General features: G+C 40.7%; 11 protein-coding genes across 11 annotated transcripts; 8 read left to right on the forward strand and 3 right to left on the reverse strand.

Moving 5' to 3' along the window:
* Window positions 1-176: 176 nt before the first annotated feature.
* Window positions 177-2,264, forward strand: ATM1 (ATP-binding cassette Fe/S cluster precursor transporter ATM1; the record flags this gene model as incomplete). The annotated part of the gene is made up of 1 exon (XM_037288790.1): window positions 177-2,264. One exon carries the CDS (start codon window positions 177-179, stop codon window positions 2,262-2,264), a length of 2,088 nt encoding a protein of 695 aa, XP_037144685.1.
* A 430-nt stretch (window positions 2,265-2,694) lies between these two features.
* On the forward strand, window positions 2,695-4,227 carry ADE4 (amidophosphoribosyltransferase; the record flags this gene model as incomplete). Its single annotated transcript, XM_037288791.1, has 1 exon — window positions 2,695-4,227. The coding sequence occupies one exon, from the start codon at window positions 2,695-2,697 to the stop codon at window positions 4,225-4,227; it is 1,533 nt and encodes a 510-aa protein (XP_037144686.1).
* A 2,146-nt stretch (window positions 4,228-6,373) lies between these two features.
* On the forward strand, window positions 6,374-7,159 carry HG535_0E00440 (NAD(P)H-dependent oxidoreductase; the record flags this gene model as incomplete). The annotated part of the gene is made up of 1 exon (XM_037288792.1): window positions 6,374-7,159. One exon carries the CDS (start codon window positions 6,374-6,376, stop codon window positions 7,157-7,159), a length of 786 nt encoding a protein of 261 aa, XP_037144687.1.
* A 1,675-nt stretch (window positions 7,160-8,834) lies between these two features.
* RNH70 (Rnh70p) lies at window positions 8,835-10,826 on the forward strand (the record flags this gene model as incomplete). Its single annotated transcript, XM_037288793.1, has 1 exon — window positions 8,835-10,826. The coding sequence occupies one exon, from the start codon at window positions 8,835-8,837 to the stop codon at window positions 10,824-10,826; it is 1,992 nt and encodes a 663-aa protein (XP_037144688.1).
* Window positions 10,827-10,890: 64 nt separating this feature from the next.
* RTT102 (Rtt102p) lies at window positions 10,891-11,511 on the reverse strand (the record flags this gene model as incomplete). The annotated part of the gene is made up of 1 exon (XM_037288794.1): window positions 10,891-11,511. One exon carries the CDS (start codon window positions 11,509-11,511, stop codon window positions 10,891-10,893), a length of 621 nt encoding a protein of 206 aa, XP_037144689.1.
* Window positions 11,512-11,780: 269 nt separating this feature from the next.
* TAF1 (histone acetyltransferase) lies at window positions 11,781-14,873 on the forward strand (the record flags this gene model as incomplete). Its single annotated transcript, XM_037288795.1, has 1 exon — window positions 11,781-14,873. One exon carries the CDS (start codon window positions 11,781-11,783, stop codon window positions 14,871-14,873), a length of 3,093 nt encoding a protein of 1,030 aa, XP_037144690.1.
* Window positions 14,874-14,952: 79 nt separating this feature from the next.
* On the reverse strand, window positions 14,953-15,378 carry LIP1 (sphingosine N-acyltransferase subunit LIP1; the record flags this gene model as incomplete). Its single annotated transcript, XM_037288796.1, has 1 exon — window positions 14,953-15,378. The coding sequence occupies one exon, from the start codon at window positions 15,376-15,378 to the stop codon at window positions 14,953-14,955; it is 426 nt and encodes a 141-aa protein (XP_037144691.1).
* Window positions 15,379-15,995: 617 nt separating this feature from the next.
* Window positions 15,996-17,600, reverse strand: PRC1 (carboxypeptidase C PRC1; the record flags this gene model as incomplete). Its single annotated transcript, XM_037288797.1, has 1 exon — window positions 15,996-17,600. The coding sequence occupies one exon, from the start codon at window positions 17,598-17,600 to the stop codon at window positions 15,996-15,998; it is 1,605 nt and encodes a 534-aa protein (XP_037144692.1).
* A 502-nt stretch (window positions 17,601-18,102) lies between these two features.
* Window positions 18,103-19,851, forward strand: LCB1 (serine C-palmitoyltransferase LCB1; the record flags this gene model as incomplete). The annotated part of the gene is made up of 1 exon (XM_037288798.1): window positions 18,103-19,851. The coding sequence occupies one exon, from the start codon at window positions 18,103-18,105 to the stop codon at window positions 19,849-19,851; it is 1,749 nt and encodes a 582-aa protein (XP_037144693.1).
* Window positions 19,852-20,732: 881 nt separating this feature from the next.
* Window positions 20,733-21,332, forward strand: HG535_0E00510 (DUF2406 domain-containing protein; the record flags this gene model as incomplete). Its single annotated transcript, XM_037288799.1, has 1 exon — window positions 20,733-21,332. The coding sequence occupies one exon, from the start codon at window positions 20,733-20,735 to the stop codon at window positions 21,330-21,332; it is 600 nt and encodes a 199-aa protein (XP_037144694.1).
* Window positions 21,333-21,795: 463 nt separating this feature from the next.
* EFG1 (Efg1p) lies at window positions 21,796-22,479 on the forward strand (the record flags this gene model as incomplete). Its single annotated transcript, XM_037288800.1, has 1 exon — window positions 21,796-22,479. One exon carries the CDS (start codon window positions 21,796-21,798, stop codon window positions 22,477-22,479), a length of 684 nt encoding a protein of 227 aa, XP_037144695.1.
* Between the last annotated feature and the right edge of the window lie 30 nt (window positions 22,480-22,509).

Below are 22,509 nucleotides of genomic sequence, written 5' to 3' on the forward strand. Positions count from 1 at the left end.
GGTTCACGTGAAATGTCAAATTCAACTTTTTTCCACATTTTTACTCCGTTAAGTGTAATGAATACCTACATACTAATGCAATCTTATCAAATTGTTACAAGCCTTTGTACAGTTTGAGTTGTTTGACACATTAATTGATTTGATTATCAAAATTCCAGTAAACATATTTCCAAGCGATGCTACGGGTGGGTCATCCCCTTTTAAGAGAGCCGCTAATTTTTGTACCGCACCGATTAATAGGGAGAGGACCACTCAAACTTAAGGTAGCTTTCTTTTCCTCTGCCAGGACTTTGAACCTTTCCAAAAAAAACGGTTACTTATTACAGAAATCTAAAGGAAATCTTGTGAGCAAATCTATCGATCAAACGAAAGTGCTTTCATCGAAACCTAAGGCAGACAAATCCGGGTCCCGAGCGCCAACCATCTCAGAGTTGAAGATTCTAAAGAACCTTTTCCATTATATCTGGCCAAGGGGTAACTCGAAAGTCAAGTCGAGAGTCATATTTGCTATAGCTCTTCTGATAAGTGCAAAATTATTGAATGTGCAAGTGCCATTTTTTTTCAAACAAACAGTTGACTCTATGAACGTTGATTGGTCTGATGCCACGGTTGCTTTACCGGCAGCAATTGGGTTGACTGTTGTTTCTTATGGTGCTGCCAGATTCGGGGCAGTTTTATTTGGTGAGCTAAGAAATGCTGTCTTTGCTCGTGTGGCTCAGAATGCTATCAGAACTGTTTCTTTAGAAACTTTTAAACATTTAATGAAACTCGATCTTGGTTGGCATTTGAGCAGACAAACGGGAGGATTAACCAGAGCAATGGACAGAGGTACTAAAGGTATCTCTTACGTCCTACAAGCGATGGTGTTTCATATTATTCCCATCGCATTTGAGATATCAGTGGTTTGCGGAATTTTGACATATCAATTCGGGGCTTCCTTTGCTGGTATAACTTTCACTACAATGTTATTATACTGTATTTTTACATTCAAGACGACGGCCTGGAGAACAGAATTCAGACGGGAGGCTAATAGAGCAGATAACAAGGGTGCAAGTGTAGCACTCGATTCTTTGATAAATTTTGAGGCTGTAAAATATTTTAATAACGAGAATTATCTTGCCAATAAGTATCATGATTCTTTGCTGAAATATCGAGACTCGCAGATTAAAGTTGCTCAGTCGCTAGCCTTTTTGAATTCAGGTCAGAATTTGATATTCACGTCTGCTTTAACTGCAATGATGTACATGGGATGCACCGGTGTCATTGGTGGAGATTTAACCGTAGGTGACCTAGTATTGATCAACCAGTTGGTTTTTCAACTCTCAGTGCCACTGAACTTTTTGGGCAGTGTGTACCGTGAACTGAAACAGTCATTGATCGATATGGAGTCTCTATTCAAACTAAGAGAAAATCCTATAAGAATAAAAAATGTTGAAAGACCACTAATGTTGCCTGCGGGCAAAGGCCCGTTAGAGATCAGATTTGAAAACGTCACATTTGGATACGATACCAAGAGAAAGATCCTCAGGAATGCATCATTTGTACTACCCGGAGGTTTGAAAACTGCTATTGTTGGCCCATCTGGCAGTGGCAAGTCTACCATATTGAAGTTGGTTTTCCGCTTTTACGATCCAGAACAAGGAAGGATACTAATAAATGGTACAGATATCCGAGAATACGATATTGATTCTTTAAGACGCGTGATGGGTGTGGTACCACAAGATACTCCACTGTTTAACGATACTATTTGGGAGAACGTCAGGTTTGGGCGGATCGATGCTACGGACAAGGAAGTCACCGAAGCAATTGAAAAAGCGCAATTGAGTGGTTTAATGCACAAGCTACCGGCGGGATCAAATACAATTGTCGGCGAAAGAGGCCTGATGATCAGCGGCGGAGAAAAGCAAAGACTAGCAATTGCAAGAGTACTTCTTAAAAATGCCGACATAATGTTTTTTGACGAAGCCACAAGTGCCCTAGACACCCACACCGAGCAGTCGCTTCTTAAGACTATAAGGAACAATTTCGACAAAAATTCAAAAACGAGTATCTATATCGCTCACAGACTGCGGACTATTGCAGACGCCGACAAAATCATCGTGCTCGAAGACGGTTCTGTCAAAGAAGAAGGAAAGCATTCAGAACTCTTAGGGAAACCAGATTCTCTTTACAGAGAGCTTTGGAACATCCAAGAAAATCTCGACATGTTAGCAGAAGAAATTAAGGAGGAAGAGAGCCAGGAGAGCCATCTTGGAAAAGATTAGCCGTAGCAAAATTAAGTCTAGCTTGTAAGTATAGACTGTACATAGTAACGAAGAGGACCATTGTATATATATTCCACAAGTATCTCAATTTCTAATGTGTAATGAGCTTTTTCACTTTTTCACTTTTCCATTCAAATTTCTTTTTACTAACAATTTAGGTTTGATATGGCTATGGCCCTAAAAAATGACTCTGATGCAAGAATTTTTAATTGATGAAAATATTAGAGATTTCAATTATACTAAATTTCAGCTTCTCTATTAGAAAAAATGAAAATTTTGGTCGATAATGGCAAAGACTTTCTTGAAACTGCCTTACAGAAGCTCTTTGAAGTAGATTCAAGCATTACACGTTCTCTTCGTGATAAACAAGGAAACGAGCTCTACAGAGCAGGCTAATATAATCGAAGAGGTTTTATAGACATTTGAGAAAATGTGTGGTTTAGTGGGTATTGCCTTGGCAGACGAGTCCTCTATTGTAGCACCTGAGTTGTGCGATGGATGCATATTCTTGCAACACAGAGGTCAAGATGCTGCAGGTATAGCAACCTGTGGATCTCGTGGTAGAATATACCAATGTAAAGGTAACGGTATGGCTCGTGATGTTTTTACACAAAAAAGAATTTCTGGATTGGCAGGATCTATGGGTATTGCACATTTGCGTTATCCAACCGCAGGCTCATCAGCAAACTCTGAGGCACAACCATTTTACGTGAATAGCCCGTATGGTGTAATGATGGCCCACAATGGTAATCTGGTCAACACTGTATCATTGAACCGCTATATGGATGAGGATGTTCACAGACATATCAATACCGATAGTGATTCAGAACTTCTTTTAAATATATTTGCGGCTGAACTTGAGAAGCACAACAAATACAGGGTAAACAATGAAGATGTTTTCCACGCGTTAGAAGGTGTGTACCGCCTGTGCCGTGGTGGGTATGCTTGTATTGGTATGTTGGCTGGATTTGCGCTCTTTGGGTTTCGTGATCCCAATGGTATTAGACCGCTACTTTTTGGCGAAAGGACTAATAAAAATGGTACTAAAGACTATATGTTGGCATCCGAAAGTGTTGTGCTAAAAGCTCATAATTTTTCAACCTACCGTGATCTCCTACCTGGTGAGGCAGTCATAATTCCAAAGAACTGTGGCAAACAAGTACCTGAATTTAAACAGGTAGTACCAATGAACTCGTATAGACCGGATCTGTTCGAATATGTTTATTTTGCAAGACCTGATAGTGTTCTTGATGGTATCTCTGTGTATCACACAAGACTTGATATGGGTACAAAGCTAGCTGAAAACATTTTGAGACAAGTCAAATCTGAAGATATAGACGTTGTTATCCCAGTCCCTGATACGGCAAGAACATGTGCTTTGCAATGTGCTAATGCCTTGGGCAAACCATATAGAGAAGGTTTTGTTAAAAACAGGTATGTTGGGAGAACGTTCATCATGCCAAACCAAAGAGAGCGTATATCTTCCGTGAGACGTAAGCTAAATCCTATGCAATCCGAATTTATGGGCAAAAATGTTCTTATCGTCGATGACTCTATTGTCAGAGGTACAACATCGATTGAAATTGTAAATATGGCTAGAGAATCAGGTGCTCTCAGAGTTTACTTTGCTTCAGCAGCACCTGCTATTCGCTATAATCATATTTACGGCATTGATCTAACAGATACCAAAAACTTGATTGCGTACAACAAGAACAATGAACAGATAGCAGAGGCTCTCGGATGTGACAAGGTCATATATCAATCTCTAGAGGACTTGATCGATTGTTGTAAGAATGACAAGATAGATAAATTCGAGGTTGGTGTCTTTACTGGGAACTATGTTACTGGTGTGGAGGATGGATATCTCCAAGAGCTAGAAAGGGTTCGTGCACTTAACAAAGCTAATCAATCGAATGCGAAAGCAGAGGTAGACATCGGTATTTACAATTCGGGTGACTACTGAATCACCATTTTTTAGTTAATCAAACAAATATAAATTTTCATAGACAATAAACGCATTTCAAAAGGAGATTAGGTTTTTATATAGTTGTTTAACTCGCTCTGGTGGACAAAAGAATACGTTGATGCCGCTACAGGTATAAAGCGAGCGCTTCACCGCTTCAAATCATTTCAATTTCCTGATTATGAGCAAATCGTACCGATCAATCAGCATAGCTACGTCTAACTGAAGGTATGTGAATATGCGAATTGCAGTTTTCATTTGGCTTCCTCTTCTTCTTCGTTGAAAGTAGATATCTTTAGACCCGACGAAGCTGACTCACTCAAAAGTCATATTTGCGCCGAAGCGAACAATACTAGTCCTTCCGTATAGGTTTCTCTCCTTGGAGCTTCCTTGTAGGTGAATTATTGCAGATCCAAATATGAGAGATTTCATATGATGATAACGTGCGTTCATGCTTAGGAAGTCATTTTCTCTGGCTTGATACACTAGTTCATTCAATGAGGGAGATGTTTGGAAGAGAGTATCAGTACCATCCGCTTTATCTTAGAGCTCTTGAAGAAAGATTCAAAAAAAGGATAGTTCAAAACACAATTTGTATGACATAGCAGTGACATTCACGAATTCAACACGAGACCCGACCAATAGTTGTTTACAGTCATGACAGGAAAAAACTACTCATGACATTTTCTAAATTGTTAAATAGAAACATACGGAATCAAATCTCGTACCTATAGTTATTCCTTCTATTTTCTGTAAGTATTTATCTTTATCATCGAGGAGGAGGCTTTATTCAACAGTTCTAAAGTCCAAAAGCCTTCCATTATGCTCTGCAATAGTACGGATCCAGCTACAGGAATCAAAGTAACAAAGTCAATAGCGCATTGTCGAGGCATCTTTTATAGTAATGGATCCGATCCTGTCTGTCATATTTTTTTCACGGAATCTGAAGTTCTTTAATGCAGAAAGAAGTGGAAGCCATCAATTCCTTGACGAAAGTAGATCTCTTGGACTGCTAATAATCCTTTTGTTAACAGTAGTTTTCTTTTTGTACGTACCATAAGGCGAAAAGTCTTGAATGGGCTGATTCGACAAACAAGGACTGATTAATACTTTGAAACCCTCATCCACATTACACCACCCACAGGATCCGGAACGAGCTGCATTTCAATGCTTGAGCTCACACTATGAAGGTGTTGAGATAAGTACTCAGATGAAATGACTTGTTGATTCCACTAGACAAACCTTGTTCTTAGTATCTGAGAAATGAGTGGAAACTCCGAAAATCCTACATGGATGCTACTATAAGCGGACGCGATTTAAATTTGTGCATTGGAAAGAATTCAATATTTAAAGTTGTGAAACTATACAGAAAGAGGAAGATGTCGATGACTTGAATTGGTGGCAGTGAGATGGACAGTGGCAGTATGCGACACTTCAGCATTGACAATCTCGCCTGCCCCTAGAGTCGCAATTTCTGTAACGCTCAGGTCATGCGTAAGAGTGGAACTTCGAATTGAAGATCGGTGAGAGCATCCACATTTACGGCATCAGGAAGATATGTAGCAAAAAATGACATATGCATTCCTAATGATCGAGTACCGTTCAATACTTAAGAACAACATTCACCACCTTGATATTGCCGAGACAATGTATAAAAGTACAGCTCCAAACAGCCTCGGCTCATCGAGATTTAAATGTGCATGTAATCACGAGCTCTCGTTAGCGGTTTTCTAGCCCAATCAAGATGCCACCTGGTATCTCCCAGCGTCCGCTTCTTTAATTATCAGAGTTGAGAGTATGCCTGCTTGATTAAAGTTCGTTGCACAACCTACATGCCGTCCAGTGGTCAGTCCTCTGGTATCATCTTTTTTTTATGACCGTTGTGGGTCGAAAAGGAGTGAAAAGGGGCAGCTCGTAAAAGGGAACTGGTGAGGTAAAAGTCAACAGAGGCTCGTCCCTTTGCAGCCAATGCAAACTGTAGATGATGGATTTCCGTGAATTAGTCAGCAATGAGGGTTTAGAGTTTGCAATGAGAAACTTCATTCAAAGATATATAGCGACTCCACAATTCCACTTGGCACCGGCTAAGGTTTCGTGGTTTGCTTAAAAGTAAAAGAGATTGCAAAAATCAGCGATCCTTATAACAATGAAAGTACTGATCGTGCTGGCCCACCCGGAAAAATCTTCTCTGACCTGCTCTTTAGCTCATATCGCAAAAGAAAGTTTTGAGGCCATTGGTGACGAAGTTCAAGTAAGTGATTTATATGCTATGAATTGGAAAAGCAGTGTCGATAGAGATGACTTTCCTGCATATAAACCAGAGAGATTGTTCGTTTGTGCGGCATCTAAAGATGCCACACAAAATGGTACACTGACTGATGACGTTGTTGCAGAGCAACAGAAGCTGCTCTGGGCGGATGCTCTACTTTTAGTTTTTCCTTTTTGGTGGTTTTCTGTCCCTGCAATTCTCAAAGGATGGGTAGAGCGCGTGTTCTCTTTCGGCTTCGGCTATGGGATCGGTGAATATAATGATGTTCATTGGGGTGATCGTTACGGTGAGGGTACCTTATTTGGAAAGAGGGCTATGCTTATTACAAGTGTGGGAGGTTGGCAGACTCATTACAGTGCGAGGGGTATAAACGGCCCTATTGACGATCTCCTCTACCCTATTAATCACGGCATCTTATTCTATTCGGGGTATGAGGTTTTGCCTCCTTTTGTTGTTTATCGTAGCGACAGTTTGGATGCACAAGGATTTGCACAAGTGTCCGAGAACTTGAGAAAGCGAACAGCTTCATTCAAGGAAACCATACCTATCAACTTCAGAAGACAAAATGGGGGTGATTACGCGATCCCAAGCCTTGAATTACATGAAGAGTTGAGTCCTGGATGTAGCGGCATGGGACTGCATATTAAAAAAGCGGATAACTAGGATCACAAAGAGCACATTATTACATTTGTCGTTATACTTATAAGAGTAACATTGCTCCTGTTTTTTTTCCGATCTGCATAGCTTTAAGTCTGTTCTAGGCACTCTGAAAGAAGCAGGTACACATGGTAGCTATTCTAGTTGGCCCGTATTGGAAACAAGCTGTTATTAATTTTCCTATTCCTATTCCTATGCCAATTACTAATACTTTGTGTCATCACTTCTAGGGCTTGATACACATTAGATATTGCCAAAACCCATTTATTTTCTCAAATTTTTAATCTGATATTAGTAGGTAAATCTATTGTGCATTGCGATCGAAAAGACATGCTACAGGGGTACCCTGACGACAGCTGGACCCTCTATCAACTGGCCTCCAGACTTTATTTTATATATGTGTCCTACTAAGCTTGTCAAGCTTATTTAATATTTTCGCCTCAATTATCTTAAACATCACTTGCTTGTCCATCTTTAAATGACTATGCATTAATACACTGTCAGCTCTGTGAGAAACATATGAGCAAACATGTGGGCAAACCCCACAGCATCGTGTGCAAACTGGTAAAACGGTGAGAAGGTGACGCAGGCTATGTGTGGTTTCTCTTCAACAGACATATCATTTTTCCATCCAATCATTGAAAATAGTACGGTGAGTATTGATTTACCGTTGCTCAAAGGCAGTACCTCTTTCAATACGATAACGACCCTTTCTAATCTAATGGTACATCGGCGTCGAGATATAACCAATCAGAAATACAGAGCACAAGAGAAGGAAGTGTCGCTAGAAAGAAAGGTAAAATCTGGTGGCTGCTTCTATAGATAGAGCTATGTGGTGACTTTGATTTTGTTTTGAGATCGAGTTGAACATCTCGATTTCTGAGAAACAGCCCAGCTCATATCGAGTCAGTTGGTGTAACATTTTTCACTGTGCGGCCTGAGAATAATGCACCCCCACTGCTTTACAGTCAGCCCTATTGTTGAGCCGTTGACAACTTTGTTTCTTTCGTTTTCTGAAATTAAACACCAAAATAGAGCAGGACTGGCAACAAAGAAGGTAGCTGGGTACAGCTCATTCCAGAAACGTGAGAAGAAACAAGATGTGACAGTATTTGGCCTGCTTCTTTCGCTTTCACTGTACGTATTCGAGCCCACGTTTCCTTTCAAGAGGGTGGCCTCAAAAATGTATTGGTGCGTCTATGCACGGCTCCCCCTTGCCCGTAGTACTGGTTCCTTCAAATACGCTAACATTTTAAAGGTTTATCCACTCGACGGCATTCAAAGAAGCAGGCTCTACCTCAAGGCACCTCTATGCCGAATAAACAGCATCTAAGCAGGTAGGAATCGAAATTAAAAAGTGCACCAGAAAGAGTTAACACAAATATAAAAAGCTGTAGGTACTAGACCCATGGTTTGATTTCGAAATTATAGTCTAGGAAATTTAAAAACACTTGAGTGTTTCAAGCTCAATAATACGTTTGTATTGATAGTATTTGGTTCTTTTGATGCTTGTTTTGTTAATCTGAGTATCGGGTTCGTAGGTTCGTAACCCGGATTAAGATGTTGAAAAGCTCTGCAAGAACGCTCAATTCTTGGAAAGAGACACATGTTTTAGTAATTATGACTTGAACTCAGACGTTAATAAATGTGAGACTGTAATTGGCAATCCGAGGTTATTCGAATGAGTGGTGTATCACCTCCTGAGAGAGCATCTGAAAAATCACATCAGATGCATGTGATGGCCGAAAGTGCTGTGCCGAATGAAGCCAAGGAAGAAAGCACCGTGAATTCGAGAGTGGCCAGATTAAGTATTTCCGAGACTGATGGAAACACTAGAAGTATCCTATCTGATTTGATGCAGAGGACCGCGAAAGAAGACGTGGCGGTGGAAACTAGCGATGAAATTGTCAAGCCCGAATTTAGTAAGAGTAGGAAACCGAAAAGAAGAAGATCCAGTGCCGTTTCAGTACCGGGGTCTGCGGTTTCAACGCGCACAGCTGTTAAAGACAACAGTAGCGGAAAGTTGGCGAAGAATGGTATTTTGGGAATTCCTAAGAAAAAGAGAAGTTCTAATAAGCCAGTTAGTGTTCAGGTCACGGAAAAGGCTTACGAGAAAGGAATATCTGTGCGGGACTTAAACGACTTGACCCTATATTTGATGAATGCAACAAATAATCCATTGAGATGGGCTCGAGTAGAAAATCCGAAAGCTATTAAGAAGCTGGTTTTTCTTTTCGTGCCCGGCTTGGAAACAGAGGATTTTTATTTGGAGAAAGGGAGCAAGTTCAGTGACGGCGCTGATAATTTGAAGAACGCCATTTTAAAAGGATTAGAGGATTCGGAAATGGTAAAAAATTTGAATTGCTTTCCGGTGCGATCTCCAGGTTCTCGAACAACAATTTACTCAGCATATAGTTCGTATGTTAACATAAGGTTGTCAAAAAAGGAGAAACAAGAACTGCGAGAAGAACTGGAAAGAAAAAAGATCACAATAAATGATCTTTTATTAAGCTTAAATGAGCTCTTTGAGTATGAATATCCAATTCATCCTAAATCTTTAGACCCAACAGCAAAAAATGCAGAGTATTTTAAGGCAGAATCTGAAATTGGAAAGACGAACTTCAGAGATACTGTAAAGTTTGACCATGAAGGGTCTCATATTTTTGCTCTGGATTGTGAAATGTGTCTCTCAGAAGAGGGATACGTTCTGACAAGGGTGAGCATAGTGGACTTTGATTCAAATGTGGTTTATGATAAATTGGTGAAACCTGATCAACCAATTATCGATTATTTGACTCAATACAGTGGTATCACAGAAGAAAAACTGATTAACGTTTCAACATCGCTCAATGATGTACAGAATGATATTCTCAAGTTGATTAGTGAAGATGATATTCTCATTGGGCACTCGCTAAACAGCGATTTAAATGTATTGAAAATAAGGCACCCGAAAATTGTCGATACATCAGTAATATTTGAGCACAAGGCTGGTCCTCCATTTAGGGCAGCGTTGCGCTACTTGGCAGCTACATATCTTGATTACGACATTCAAACAAACGACGGGACTGGTCATGATTCAGTAGAAGACGCTAGAGCATGCATGGACTTAGTGAAGCTCAAAATATTGCATGGATTAGCCTTTGGTGTCGGAACGAATACAGAAAGCATCTTTGACAGGCTTGCAAAGAAAGAAATCAAATCAATCCAACTCAATGACTATGCACCCAAGAAAGCTTTCCCTTGGATTGCTGAAGCGAACAACTCGATACGATGCACAAACGATCCTGAAATTTTGATAGCTGTGGAGAATAAGATAAACAATTATGATTTTCTCCTTGGAAGACTTAGGGGACTCGAGTATTCTAGAGGCTATGCCTTGCCACGAATGTCCAATACTGAGGTCATACCTTCTCCAGACGAAGCTCTAAAAACTTTCACGACATCTTTGCAACGAATTTATGATAAATCTCCCTCTGGAACTTTAATTCTAGCTTTCTCCGGATGTGGCAGCATGAAAAAATGGAATGAACTTATGACTCAGATAAATAATGCTGATAAAGCAGAGAGGAAGTTGGAACTGAAGCGACTAGATGCAGAAATAGAAGATGCTGTAGCAAGAGCTCGAGATGCTGTAGCTTTCACTCTTTTAAAACAACAGATAAAGGAAAAATAGGCATAAAGTATATAGAGTACATATGTGAGTCATGACGTTTGAGGCATTTTTTTATTATCGTCAATTATTCTAATTGCATATTTACATCTCCATCTATATCTTTGGGCTTATCGTCAACCTTGGACGTTGCTGGAATCTCATTGGTTTGTGGATCGTTGGACGTACATTTTATTTCTGGCGCAGCACCATCAGTAAGAGGCAAATCATTACCCTCTGGTGCGATAGATGACTCTTGCACTGTAGGGGTTTCAACTTCTTGATTTTTCTTGATGGTGTCGGAACTAGACAATCCAGGAATGGCTTCGCTATCCCCCACAGCACCTCTTATATCTTCCATCGTTAACCCTTCATCCATAGTACCCCCGTTTGGTACCTTAGCACCAGTACTATTTCCTGCAACGACATGAGCTATACCGGAATGCATTGACAGATCGAACAGATCACCAATATCATCGTCGTGGTAATCTACAAAAATGGATTTATCCGTTTTTGACCATGTTTTATATTTAACAGGAAGCTTATCAGTGGAGCCACTCTCAGAGGAGCGAGCAATCTCAGCATTTGAATTAGTATTACTCGTCGTTGCATCAATTCGACTTGGCGTGTACCAATCGTACTTCCAATACTGTTTCTTTTCCACGCCCGCAAAATTACCTCTATTAGCCCTTGCGATTAAAGACTCCATGATGAACCCGCACCAGGTACCCCAGTTAGAATGATTTACAGCTTCAGGCGTTAGGACCTTTTCTCACACCTTAAATATGTTTTTGAATATTCATCTTCTTCAAGCTCTTTTATTTCTTTATTGTGATATGTTCATCACATTATACGAAAACCTTAAATATTAGAAATGTTATGTTCACCTCTCATATTTCAGGATTGATCATTGAATTTAACTATGCTAATCTGTTTACAATAGGCAAAGAAGTGCTCTTCAAAGGCTGAGTTCCGGTGATGGCCAAATCCTCTAGTAGGAAAGACACGAATAAGTCGCAAAAAGGTCCAGCAGATTTGTCCAAGGAGGATGCCGCTTACGATGCCATTTTTCATGGAGATTTTGGGAGTCTGGAGATAGGCTCTTTTATAGGGCACGCAGAAGAGGGGGTTACGAAGCATTTACCTGATGCTGTTGATTTCGAAGATGAAGATGAGTTGGCGGAAGATGAACTGCCTCTTGAAGAAGATGCTGAGGACGATGTAAGAAGCGAAGTTATGGAAACGGATGTCATCGGAGAAAATGATAGGATCTCCGTGATTGACGGAACACACAGCATTGCAAGACATGGTAATTATATGTCTAATGATATTTCTCAAGGGACCTATGAAGGGGCAAATAATGCACTTTTTATGGGAATGGATAGTGATGTCGTCTTTTTGGAGCACAATCCATCTTACGAAGATTACGCTCCCGAGGAAACACAGCAACAGCAACTTTACGAGGCAAAGAAGGCTGAACGACAACTCCGTGAGGATAAATGTCTTCTGAAGAGATATTTCCCTGAGTTCAAAAAAGGCAAAGTTCTCAAATGGAACTCATTGCTCTACAGAAAATCTACTGCTTACCGTTGGCAGATAGAAAACAGCATAAACAGACAGCAATTGAATCCCCTTGTGCCGTTACTGTTAAAATTTCATGTTCAGCCAGATCAAAAAAAGTTCTTTAATACCTCTGAGAATATGTGGAAATCATCATTTCTATCCCTTTCAATGTCATCCCAGAAGCGTAAAAAGCGAGGTATTGTAGTTATGTCGCTCGACGAGCTGTATTCAGAAGAGCAAAAAGAGCAGAAAAAGGATCGCCATGCAAACGAAATATCTGAGGACTTGATTATTGCATCAGATGATTGGGGCATCGATGCAATAATAGGTAATGAAAAAGTACCGGAAATTTCAAGTACAGTGCCCCAGTTGAATGAAAAAGCGTCGGACTGGGACTGGAACGAAGAAGAGCTTATTGATGCAAAGCTCGAGGTTAGGCAAGCAGAACTGGATATGAATGATGAAAATCTTCTTTTGTTACGAAATGATCGAAGACAAAAAAATAATAAAAGTAATACGACTTTGGTGGCGTTAAATGAAAAAAGTTTGATGCAGAAGTTCAATATGTCAAATGATGATCAATATGACATATTAAGACGCAATCATCAAACCAAGATTCGTGCAACTATTTCGAACCTTAATATTGAGCATTCGCAACCCGCAACCCGACTTCAATCACCTTACTATAAGGTTAATATGCCAAAGAAAGAGTTGAGATTCTTTCACAGACCTAAATTTGGCATAAATATCCGCCCAGACACTAATATTGTATTTAGTAAACTGAAAACAAGAAAAAGAAAGCGTGATAAAGGTAAAGAAGTCAAAGAATCTTTTGCTTCTACTCAGGATCTAACAATTGGTGATACTGCCCCTGTTATACTAATGGAATATTCAGAGCAAAACCCACTTGCTTTATCAAAGTTCGGCATGGCGAACAAGCTAATTAACTATTACAGGAAAATGAACGAACTTGACTCTTCAAGGCCAAAGCTACCTGTGGGTGAAACACACGTATTAGGACTACAAGACAAATCTCCGTTTTGGAATTTCGGGTTTGTGGAACCTGGTCACATAGTACCGACGCTCTACAACAATATGATTAGAGCACCTGTTTTCAAGCATGATGTGTCAGGCACTGATTTCCTAATGGTGAGAGGATCAGGTAATGGCGTAAGTAATAGATTCTATTTGAGACAGATAAATCATTTATTCGCGGTAGGGCAGACTTTTCCTGTGGAAGAGATTCCTGGTCCAAACTCAAGGCGAGTTACGTCCATGAGATCAACACGGTTAAGGATGGTGGTCTATAGAATTCTTAATAGAACGCCATCTCGCGCTGTTTCGATCGAACCAATTGCAAGACATTTTCCAGACCAGGATTACGGCCAGAACAGACAGAAAATAAAAGAATTCATGAAATATCAACGTGAAGGTCCAGAAAAAGGCTTATGGAAGCTTAAAGAAGGAGAGCCTTTAATTGACAATGAGTATGCGAAAAAATTGATAACACCTGAACAGGTGGCAGAGGTAGAATCTATGGGCCAAGGTTTACAATTTCAAGAAGATAGCGAAACATACAATTTTGATGAAAAATTGACAAAACTGGAGGAAAACCTGCTGCCTTGGAATGCAACAAAAAATTTTGTAAACGCCACCCAAATGCGTGCCATGGTGCAAATTCATGGGGCCGGGGATCCGACTGGTTGCGGCGAAGGGTTTTCATTCTTAAAAACTTCAATGAAAGGTGGGTTCTTGAAATCTGGTTTAGAAAGCAGTAAAGCAAATAACTCAGGCGGTCACAGCTATAATGTTGCCCAACAACAAAAAGCATATGAGGAGGAAATCAGTAAAACATGGTATACACATGCTAAGAGTTTGAGTATAGTGAATCCATTTGAAGAGATGGATAATCCAGATGAAGTGAATCCAACTAACCGTCACTTACGAACACACAGAGATGATAGAAAAGTTTTGAAAATTGTGAGAAAGAAGAGGGACGAAAATGGTATAATCCAGAGGCAAGCAGTATTTATAAAAGATCCAAGAATTATCAAAGGATACTTGAAAAGCAAAGAGAAAAGGCGGGAGGCTAATCTTGATGTGGAAAAGCTTCTGTTAGGGGAAACGACAGTAAGTAATGTCGAAGATATTGAAATGCAGAAGAAGCTATTGCAAAATGAGCTAGCAAACCTGGAAAAATCTCAACAGAGAAGAGCAGCCCGTCAAATATCTAAATCTAAAACTCAAGAAGGTAAAGCTACTAAATTAAAAAAAACTACTAGACGTTGTGCGACATGTGGACAAATAGGACATATAAAAACGAAAAAATCATGTCCAATGTATAATGGAAACACTACCACTGGAGCAGCTGTGTCCACTACAGCAGCATCATCACCACAACCTCAAGAGCTATTGTTTGATGATGGTGGGCAATCCCTTGTAGAGGAAAAAAAGGAGACATCTTCAGAGATAACACAAATGACAATGAAAACCCAAAATGAGCATTAAGATATAGCTTTATAGCGAATGTATATATCTTGATATTATTATAAATGCCTATTCCAGCCCCTTTTATATTCTTATCGGCTTAAATGTTAAATATAGTAGCGTCACCACAATGCTCCTCGATAAGTTCTGTTTCATTGTTGTATCCCGCATAAGCAACATAACCAGGTTGACCCTTATCTTCGTGGATGGGATAATGAATGGGAGGTACATTAGCATTTTCAATTATGCAGAAGGAGATATGTTGCTTATTTACATCAAAATCTCTTGTTATTTTCTTCACAATTGTCTTGAATTCACCTCGTTTATCACAACTAGGGCCTCCTTTAGAGGAAAGCTTGACGAGCGAACTACCATGATATCCAATTGGTTCAACAGATGGCGTGCAGTGAAACCATTCATAATTTGCCTGGGTAGCATATTTGAAATATTCCACAGCTGCAATTAGTGATAAAGATATGATGACACATTTGAACAAGCTCAAATACTGAGCTTCACGCCGAGGCATTGTTTCTGTTATTTATCTTTGAGAGTTCTCAGTTATTTTTTTTTGTCAAAGATGGCCAATTTTTAGATATCCTAGTTATATACAGGCGCTTCGCTTAAACGAGGCACCGAGTGTTTAACATGGCGATGCATTGCATCGCTTTTCAAAGAATAAGGAGGGGACGCAAAACAAAGTTGGCTTCTCAATTAGATCAGTCAAATGTAAAATGGTGTATATCCACTTGATTGCTTCGCGGATAGTACTCTAGGGTCGTTGTCTCCTTCGAGATATTGACCGCTTGCTGTTTTAAATAACTTGAATGCTGATTTCTACTTAGTGTAGCTCGTAGAAATTCTTAGCTCAATCACCAATAGCAGAGTAGTTTTTGTGGGGTCTCAAAGAATAACTCTCATTTCTTATGAAAATTCCGTGAAACACCATTGTTTAAAGTATGAAAATGGGCAATACTTTTTGCTTGACGCACAAAAACAAGATGTGCTGCGGTATCTACGTTGCGCTCGCAAAGATGATTATAGACCATTAGGGGTTGTTTTATTTATATACTGTGATACATGCTACTTAATCGGCAACACAATTCCTTTTTTGATATTTTTTAATTTTAATAGAATGTTCCTAGATCACAAAGTATAATTACCGAAGATCCATTCATTTAGCATGCTCAAAGCAGATTCTGATTGATCCATTGGTGCCATATGACCCGCTCCGAAAACTCTGAGGAAAGTCAAACGATCAAAACTCTTGACTTGTCCAGCTTTTTCTCCAGTGATGGAAGCCTTCCACGAACGAATTGGTTCTGCAGCAAATTCCTCTTGATGTTTCCAAGGCAGAACAGTAGTCCATGCTTGATTTCCGAGCCAGTTACAAATAAAGTCCTTATCACCAGCATAGATCAAGATTGGGATATCTTGATTCAAAAGTTCAGTGACCGCCCGGTGGTATGGCTTCATCCAGTCACCCGCAAATAGGAAATTCCTGTTGATATCAAAATTACAAGATTCATAATGATCAACTTCTGCACCTAACGCTTCCTTGACTTCCTCCAAGTTTAAGTAATCATCAATATATTGCAACTCTTCGTAGCAGAGATCGGAGCCGTCACAATCCTTTCTGATATCGTAAACATTTCTACCAGATTTACTGTAAGGTCCAATTTCTGCATTGTTACAATAGATTGCTGCAGGGACACAAGTCCAGACTGATTCTGATTCGTAGCATGACTCAATCAGACTTAGACAACGTTCCAAAGAATCATCCATACCTTGACATTCCTCTGGCGACAAAACCGCAGGTTCGCCACCTTCACCACAAGCCATTGGCTCATAGAACGGATACTGGGTTAAAGGATCCGTTAAACCGTTACCGATGAGAAGAGAGGTCAAATTGAAATTTCTATTTGGATGGGACAGAATTTCTGTTGCAAAAACAGGAATGTAATGACCAGCATAAGACTCACCAGCAATATGGAAAGTTTGGCCATTTTCCGTGTATTCTGGAAACTGCTCGAAGAAAAGTTGCAAAAACGCGTACACATCTTTACCAGCAGCCACCGTATTCGAAACACTCGAGGAGGAATATGAGTAGCCAACATTTACTGGCTGATCCAGGAAGATAACGGTGGCATTAGATGTCCAAGAGTATGGGTTGTAACGTGGTTTCAGATCTTCATCGATGAAGGAAGGGCCCAATTCGAAGAAAAGACCCGTCAAGGAGGAGCAACCGGGACCACCATTCAACCACAGAATCACAGGGTCGTTCTTAGGGTCGTTTCTACTCTCAAACGCCATGAAGAAAAAGTGCTTGTCATCCTCCTCAACATCCAAGTAGCCCGAATACTGCTTCACATCGGGATCGATACCCAGCTTCTTGGGGTTCTTGATCTTGTTCACACGCAGCTGATAGTCCTCCACCTCGTCGCTTTGCACAACAAAGTCCCAGTCCGCAGCGCTGGACTTCCTCAGACTGTGTGGTCTCGGCTTGGTCTCAAACTGCAAATCAGACATCTCCGCAGGGAACCTGAGTGGGATCTCATCCCAAACCGTCTTCAACTCGCTGGAAAGAGACCCCAAAACGTCATTGCGGTCCAAACCTAACGCATCGATCGCTTGATTCAACAAGCTCTTACCGTCCTTGCCGCCGAACGCAACGGGTTTCTGGAACGAAAAGGCGCTGGCCAACCCGCAAGATAGGGCCAAACCAGACACTAAGGGAACGACTGTTTTCATTTTGTGCTAAACTATAACTTGCTACTCCCTACTGTACCCCCCTTACTGATGTAGAAGTGCACTTCGGATACCTAGTAGATGTCTTGGACTGAAGTACAAGAAATGGTATTTAATTCTTGAAAGGGGTTTGCCACAAATTCAGATATGACTATATGTACTATATATAAAATAAATTACACCCTATGGGGCGATTGCTTATCAGCGCCTTTTTAAAGGGGGATAAGAAGTTGCTCCTAAACGGCCCGGACAAGGGAGGGTAAACAATGTCCGGGACTCCGGATCCGGACAGCTTCCGGACTATCCCTATCCGGACATGAAAGTGGCGTCCCGGACACCAAAGTGTCCGGGGAGCTTTTTGCAGGTGTCCGGAACGCTTCGTCCGGCATTCTGGCCGGGTGACAGCAGCGGCAGCTACGAACGCGGAAGGCAGAGCGTGTGCCCGCCGAAATGGGATAGGAGGAGAAGCAGCGGTACAGAAGTCCAAGACATTGAACTCTGATTAATGGTTTCTACGAGGGCTGTTGCCTCTGAGCAGATTTACAGCAGGCAGGCTCTTAGGGAGGGAATTGTTGCGATGTCAAAGATTCCCGAGGTTCTACCACGATCAATACCAATACCGGAGTTCGTCATTGAAGCATGTTCGTATGTGTGGTACCATTTCATTGCAGTGATGCGATGGTTGCCCGGCGGCAGGTACATCATTGAATATGTGAGGAAGTCGCATCAGGACGACCCGTATCGGACCATCGTTGAGATTCTGCTGATCATATATGGCATCATCTACTACTTCTCCAAGCCGCAGCAGAAAAAAAGTTTACAGCGGTCCAAGCCTAACCTGACACCCAAGGAGATAGACGCGTTGATCGAGGAGTGGGTGCCCGAGCCGATTGTGGACACGATGGTGCTTGAGGAGCAGCGGTGGAGACTGGCTAAGATCCCAGTCATCCAGCATTCCGGTATAAACAACCGTGTCAACTTGACGCGAAACAACGGTGCTGAAAGCTTCAGCAATGTGCTCAATCTCTGCTCTAACAACTTCTTACAGCTGTCCTCAACGCCCGAGGTGCTCGAGGAGGCCAGAAAGATCATTAAAAACTACGGAGTAGGTGCGTGTGGTCCCGCAGGATTCTACGGTAATCAGGATGTGCACTTCAACTTGGAGTACGAGCTTGCAGATTTTTTTGGCACTGAGGCTGCGGTTCTTTACGGGCAAGATTTTTGTGTAGCTCCGTCCGCGATACCTGCTTTCACTAAACGTGGCGATCTCATCGTTGCTGACAACCACGTCTCTTTGTCTGTACAGAATGCTTTGCAGCTCAGCAGATCAACAGTGTATTACTTCGATCACAATGATATGGAATCTTTGGAAAATTTGCTGATTGATATTACGGAGTCAGAGAAGGCCGAACATTTACCAGCAACGCCAAGAAAATTCATCGTTACTGAAGGTTTATTCCATAATTCTGGTGACATTGCAAATCTACCGAAATTAACGGCATTGAAGCTGAAATACAAGTTCAGACTTGTTGTTGATGAAACGTTTTCCATTGGTGTTCTCGGGTCAACAGGTCGTGGTATTGCCGAACACTTCAACATGGAACGTAGTAAATCAATCGATATGACTGTTGGATCTTTAGCAACAGCACTGGGATCGTCAGGAGCTTTCGTCCTCGGGGACAAAGTTATGGCACATCATCAACGTATCGGTTCAAACGCTTACTGTTTCTCTGCATCTTTACCGCCTTATGCAATCAAAGCAGCAGATAAAGTACTCGAAATAATGAATAATGATAATTCAACCGTCCAGCTGCTGCAGAAATTATCCAAACAAGTTCATCAAATGTTTAGCGAGCCAACTTTTAGCAAAGCAATGATTTTGACATCAAGTCCATTTTCACCTGTAATACATTTACAACTCACACCAGAATTAAGGACCAAAAAGTTCAACTACTCGAAAGAGGGACTCTTTGAAACCAATTCGGACTTACAGAAGAAATGTAATTCAGTTAAATTTATTGAACCATATGAGAAAGAGGAAATCTTCTTACAAAATATTGTAGATGATCTATTGCAGAATGACAGTATCTTGATTACAAGAAATACCATTGTGTTGAAAAATGAAACGCTACCCATTGCACCAAGCTTAAAGATTTGCATAAATTCTGGTCTAGATGAAAGAGAAATTGAATCTGCTTGCGATATTATTAAGACAAAGATCTTCGAGCATTGTTATTCAGACTCACACAACTAATAATATATACCTTTATTGAGATATATGATACTTTAGTGCCTGCTGAATCGACGCTCGCATATTTTGAGTTTGAGAATTGTCGATAGGATGGATATATTATACTGCTCAAAGGCTTGTGCGCTTCTGTGCGTTTACGGCCTCCCATGTAGTTTCTATATTTTTATATATTTGGAATCAGATGCTCAAATTCTTAAAGCACTTTGCAACCATTACAAGACTAAGAGACGGATGAAACGACGGCCTTGATGTATCCCAGTGCATCACCTCGAGAAATCAGCAAACTCCGCATAGTTTTTCTGCGCTCTAGCCCGAAAGCACAGCCAATATGCATTGTACAGTATGGAAGTGTCAGGGTCCTGTCAGGCGATGGCCACTGCCGTTTTTCTCAGACTGAACCGGGACTCTGTGCACAATAGATCACCCCGAAAGCTACCCACATGTCACCGGTCAAGAAAATTAATGTAAATGTCCTCTCTTGCCTGTAGACGTAAACCGCATTCAGAGCTTTCACTGATTCTTCACCTCAATTGCTGGTCGGCCCGCACAGACTCAGTCCTTGAGACACTGCTCCCAATCAAAACCATTGTCAAGTCTTACCACAACCTATACTTCACCCCTAGTCCGCAAGCTCGCTTAGAAAACGGCTGCTTGAATCCTATAGTCAACAAGGATGCTAGCCTTCTTTTCATCGTGCTGCATTGGACAACATTACATGCCACGGGTAACGAGAGCCACGTCGCGAAGCATTTTTGATTTATTTTTAAACAAGAATCAGGCGAAATATAATGAAAACATGATTATAAACAAAAGTCGTTCAAACTGAAAACAGTTCTTTCAGTTCTTTCAACACCGAAGTCAATTCATTGTTATATCGAGTGAATATGATGCACTTTAGGAAAAAATCAAGCAGCTCTGGTGGATCCGATGGCCACAGTGGAAAGAGTGGCCATCAGCCAACTGTAAAATTGTCGAAAGAAGACGCCGAAAGACTGAAGGTGCGTACTGCGTCCGTTGCTGATCCTATTTTGGATGCTGTCAATGAAGCTCAACCCTTTGAGCAAGCTGCCGATGCTTTCCAGGAGGGTATGAACAGAAAATCGTACTTGTCTTTCGATGGCTCACAGCCACTTCGTGATATTTTTGGCCAGCCGATTCACCAACCCGATGTCTCAAATCCAACTAGAGCTAGGGATGAGAGACCTTTGGACACTATCAGGGGGTTTGAATACGCAGTTTCCGGGGATCCAAGCTGGGGTCAACAGTTGGAGACTCAGCAGTATGGTTTTAGAGTTCGCCCAGATTTCCCGCTTTTCAATTCGAATCCATATGGCATGAACGGAGAATCCAGCATGGCTCAGCAACAGCAACAGCATCAAATGTATGGTGAACAGGCAGTTTACCAAGCCCCTGCACCAAATACTGGTGAAAAGAAAAAGAAGAAGAAGTCCTTCTTCAGCAGAAAGAAGAAGAATCAAGATTAAACACTATAGAAGAAAAGATAGATTCGTCATTTTGGCGCAGGATAAAATATTTTTTTTCTTCGAACAATAAATCGTTCTACTGATGCAGAGATACCGCTTTTATTTCTACTATTATCATTGTAATTTCACAATCCGTGTGTAACGCTGTTCTGCGGAGTCAAGTTATCGCAGTATTTAGTAATTCTTTCATTCAAGACAAACTTTTATGATCAAACGTATACAGATGAATAATAATAAATACCCAAAATTTCTGACAATATGCCATCGTACTTTTACCAATAGTGCATTTTTCCCTTGTTTTTCCAGTACAGCCAGCTCACCTTGCAAGATAAATTTTCAAGCGATGAGATGAGCCTGCAAAAAATATTAAGTATTACAAAAAATGGAAAAGTTAGCTGCAGCATTGATTATTTGTCAACCAAATCGGTGAACTGATCAAATCACTTATCATAGAACCAAGACGATGTCTACTAAGACTCATAAAAACAAACGGAGGTCACATAGCACTCCGCTAGAAATGGCACAGTTCATTGACGCAGGATCAAATAAGATCAAAAAGAGAATAAGAGATTTGGAAAGATTGCTTTCTCGAAAGAGAGACGTATTACCAGACACTATAATCATAGAGAAAGAAAGAACTCTAGAGGCTTTAAAGCTGGAATTAGAAAACGCAAAACTCAAACAAAAAGCAAAGGAGAATGCCAAAAAGTATCATATGGTTAGATTCTTTGAAAGAAAAAAGGCTTTGAGAGGATATAAAAAAGCACTCAAAAAACATATGGAGAACAAGGAAGATTCACAGAACATGAAAGATCTATGCGAGAAGAAGATTGATTTATGTTACGTTGTAAATTTCCCAAAAACGGAAAAATACATAGCACTATATCCCAGTGCCGAAATGAAATATGAGGCTACCAAAGGTTCTGCTGCAACTAACACCAAAAAGGAAGCCTTTCGTAATATTGTGGCAAGACAATTAGAAGATAACACCTTGCCAGTATCTTTAAGCGATATTTTAAAGGGAAAGAAATTGGATAAAGAGAGCACTGGTGTTATGTTGGACGACGCTGACGAAGACGAAAGAGACACAGCAAAGAGCGCTCAACAAGAAGACGGCGAAGAAGAAGCAGACGATTTCTTCGAATAGATGTCTATACCAATATACTCAAGTACAGCT

This window comes from Zygotorulaspora mrakii, chromosome 5, assembly GCF_013402915.1.
Source record: "Zygotorulaspora mrakii chromosome 5, complete sequence".
Taxonomy (NCBI): domain Eukaryota; kingdom Fungi; phylum Ascomycota; class Saccharomycetes; order Saccharomycetales; family Saccharomycetaceae; genus Zygotorulaspora; species Zygotorulaspora mrakii.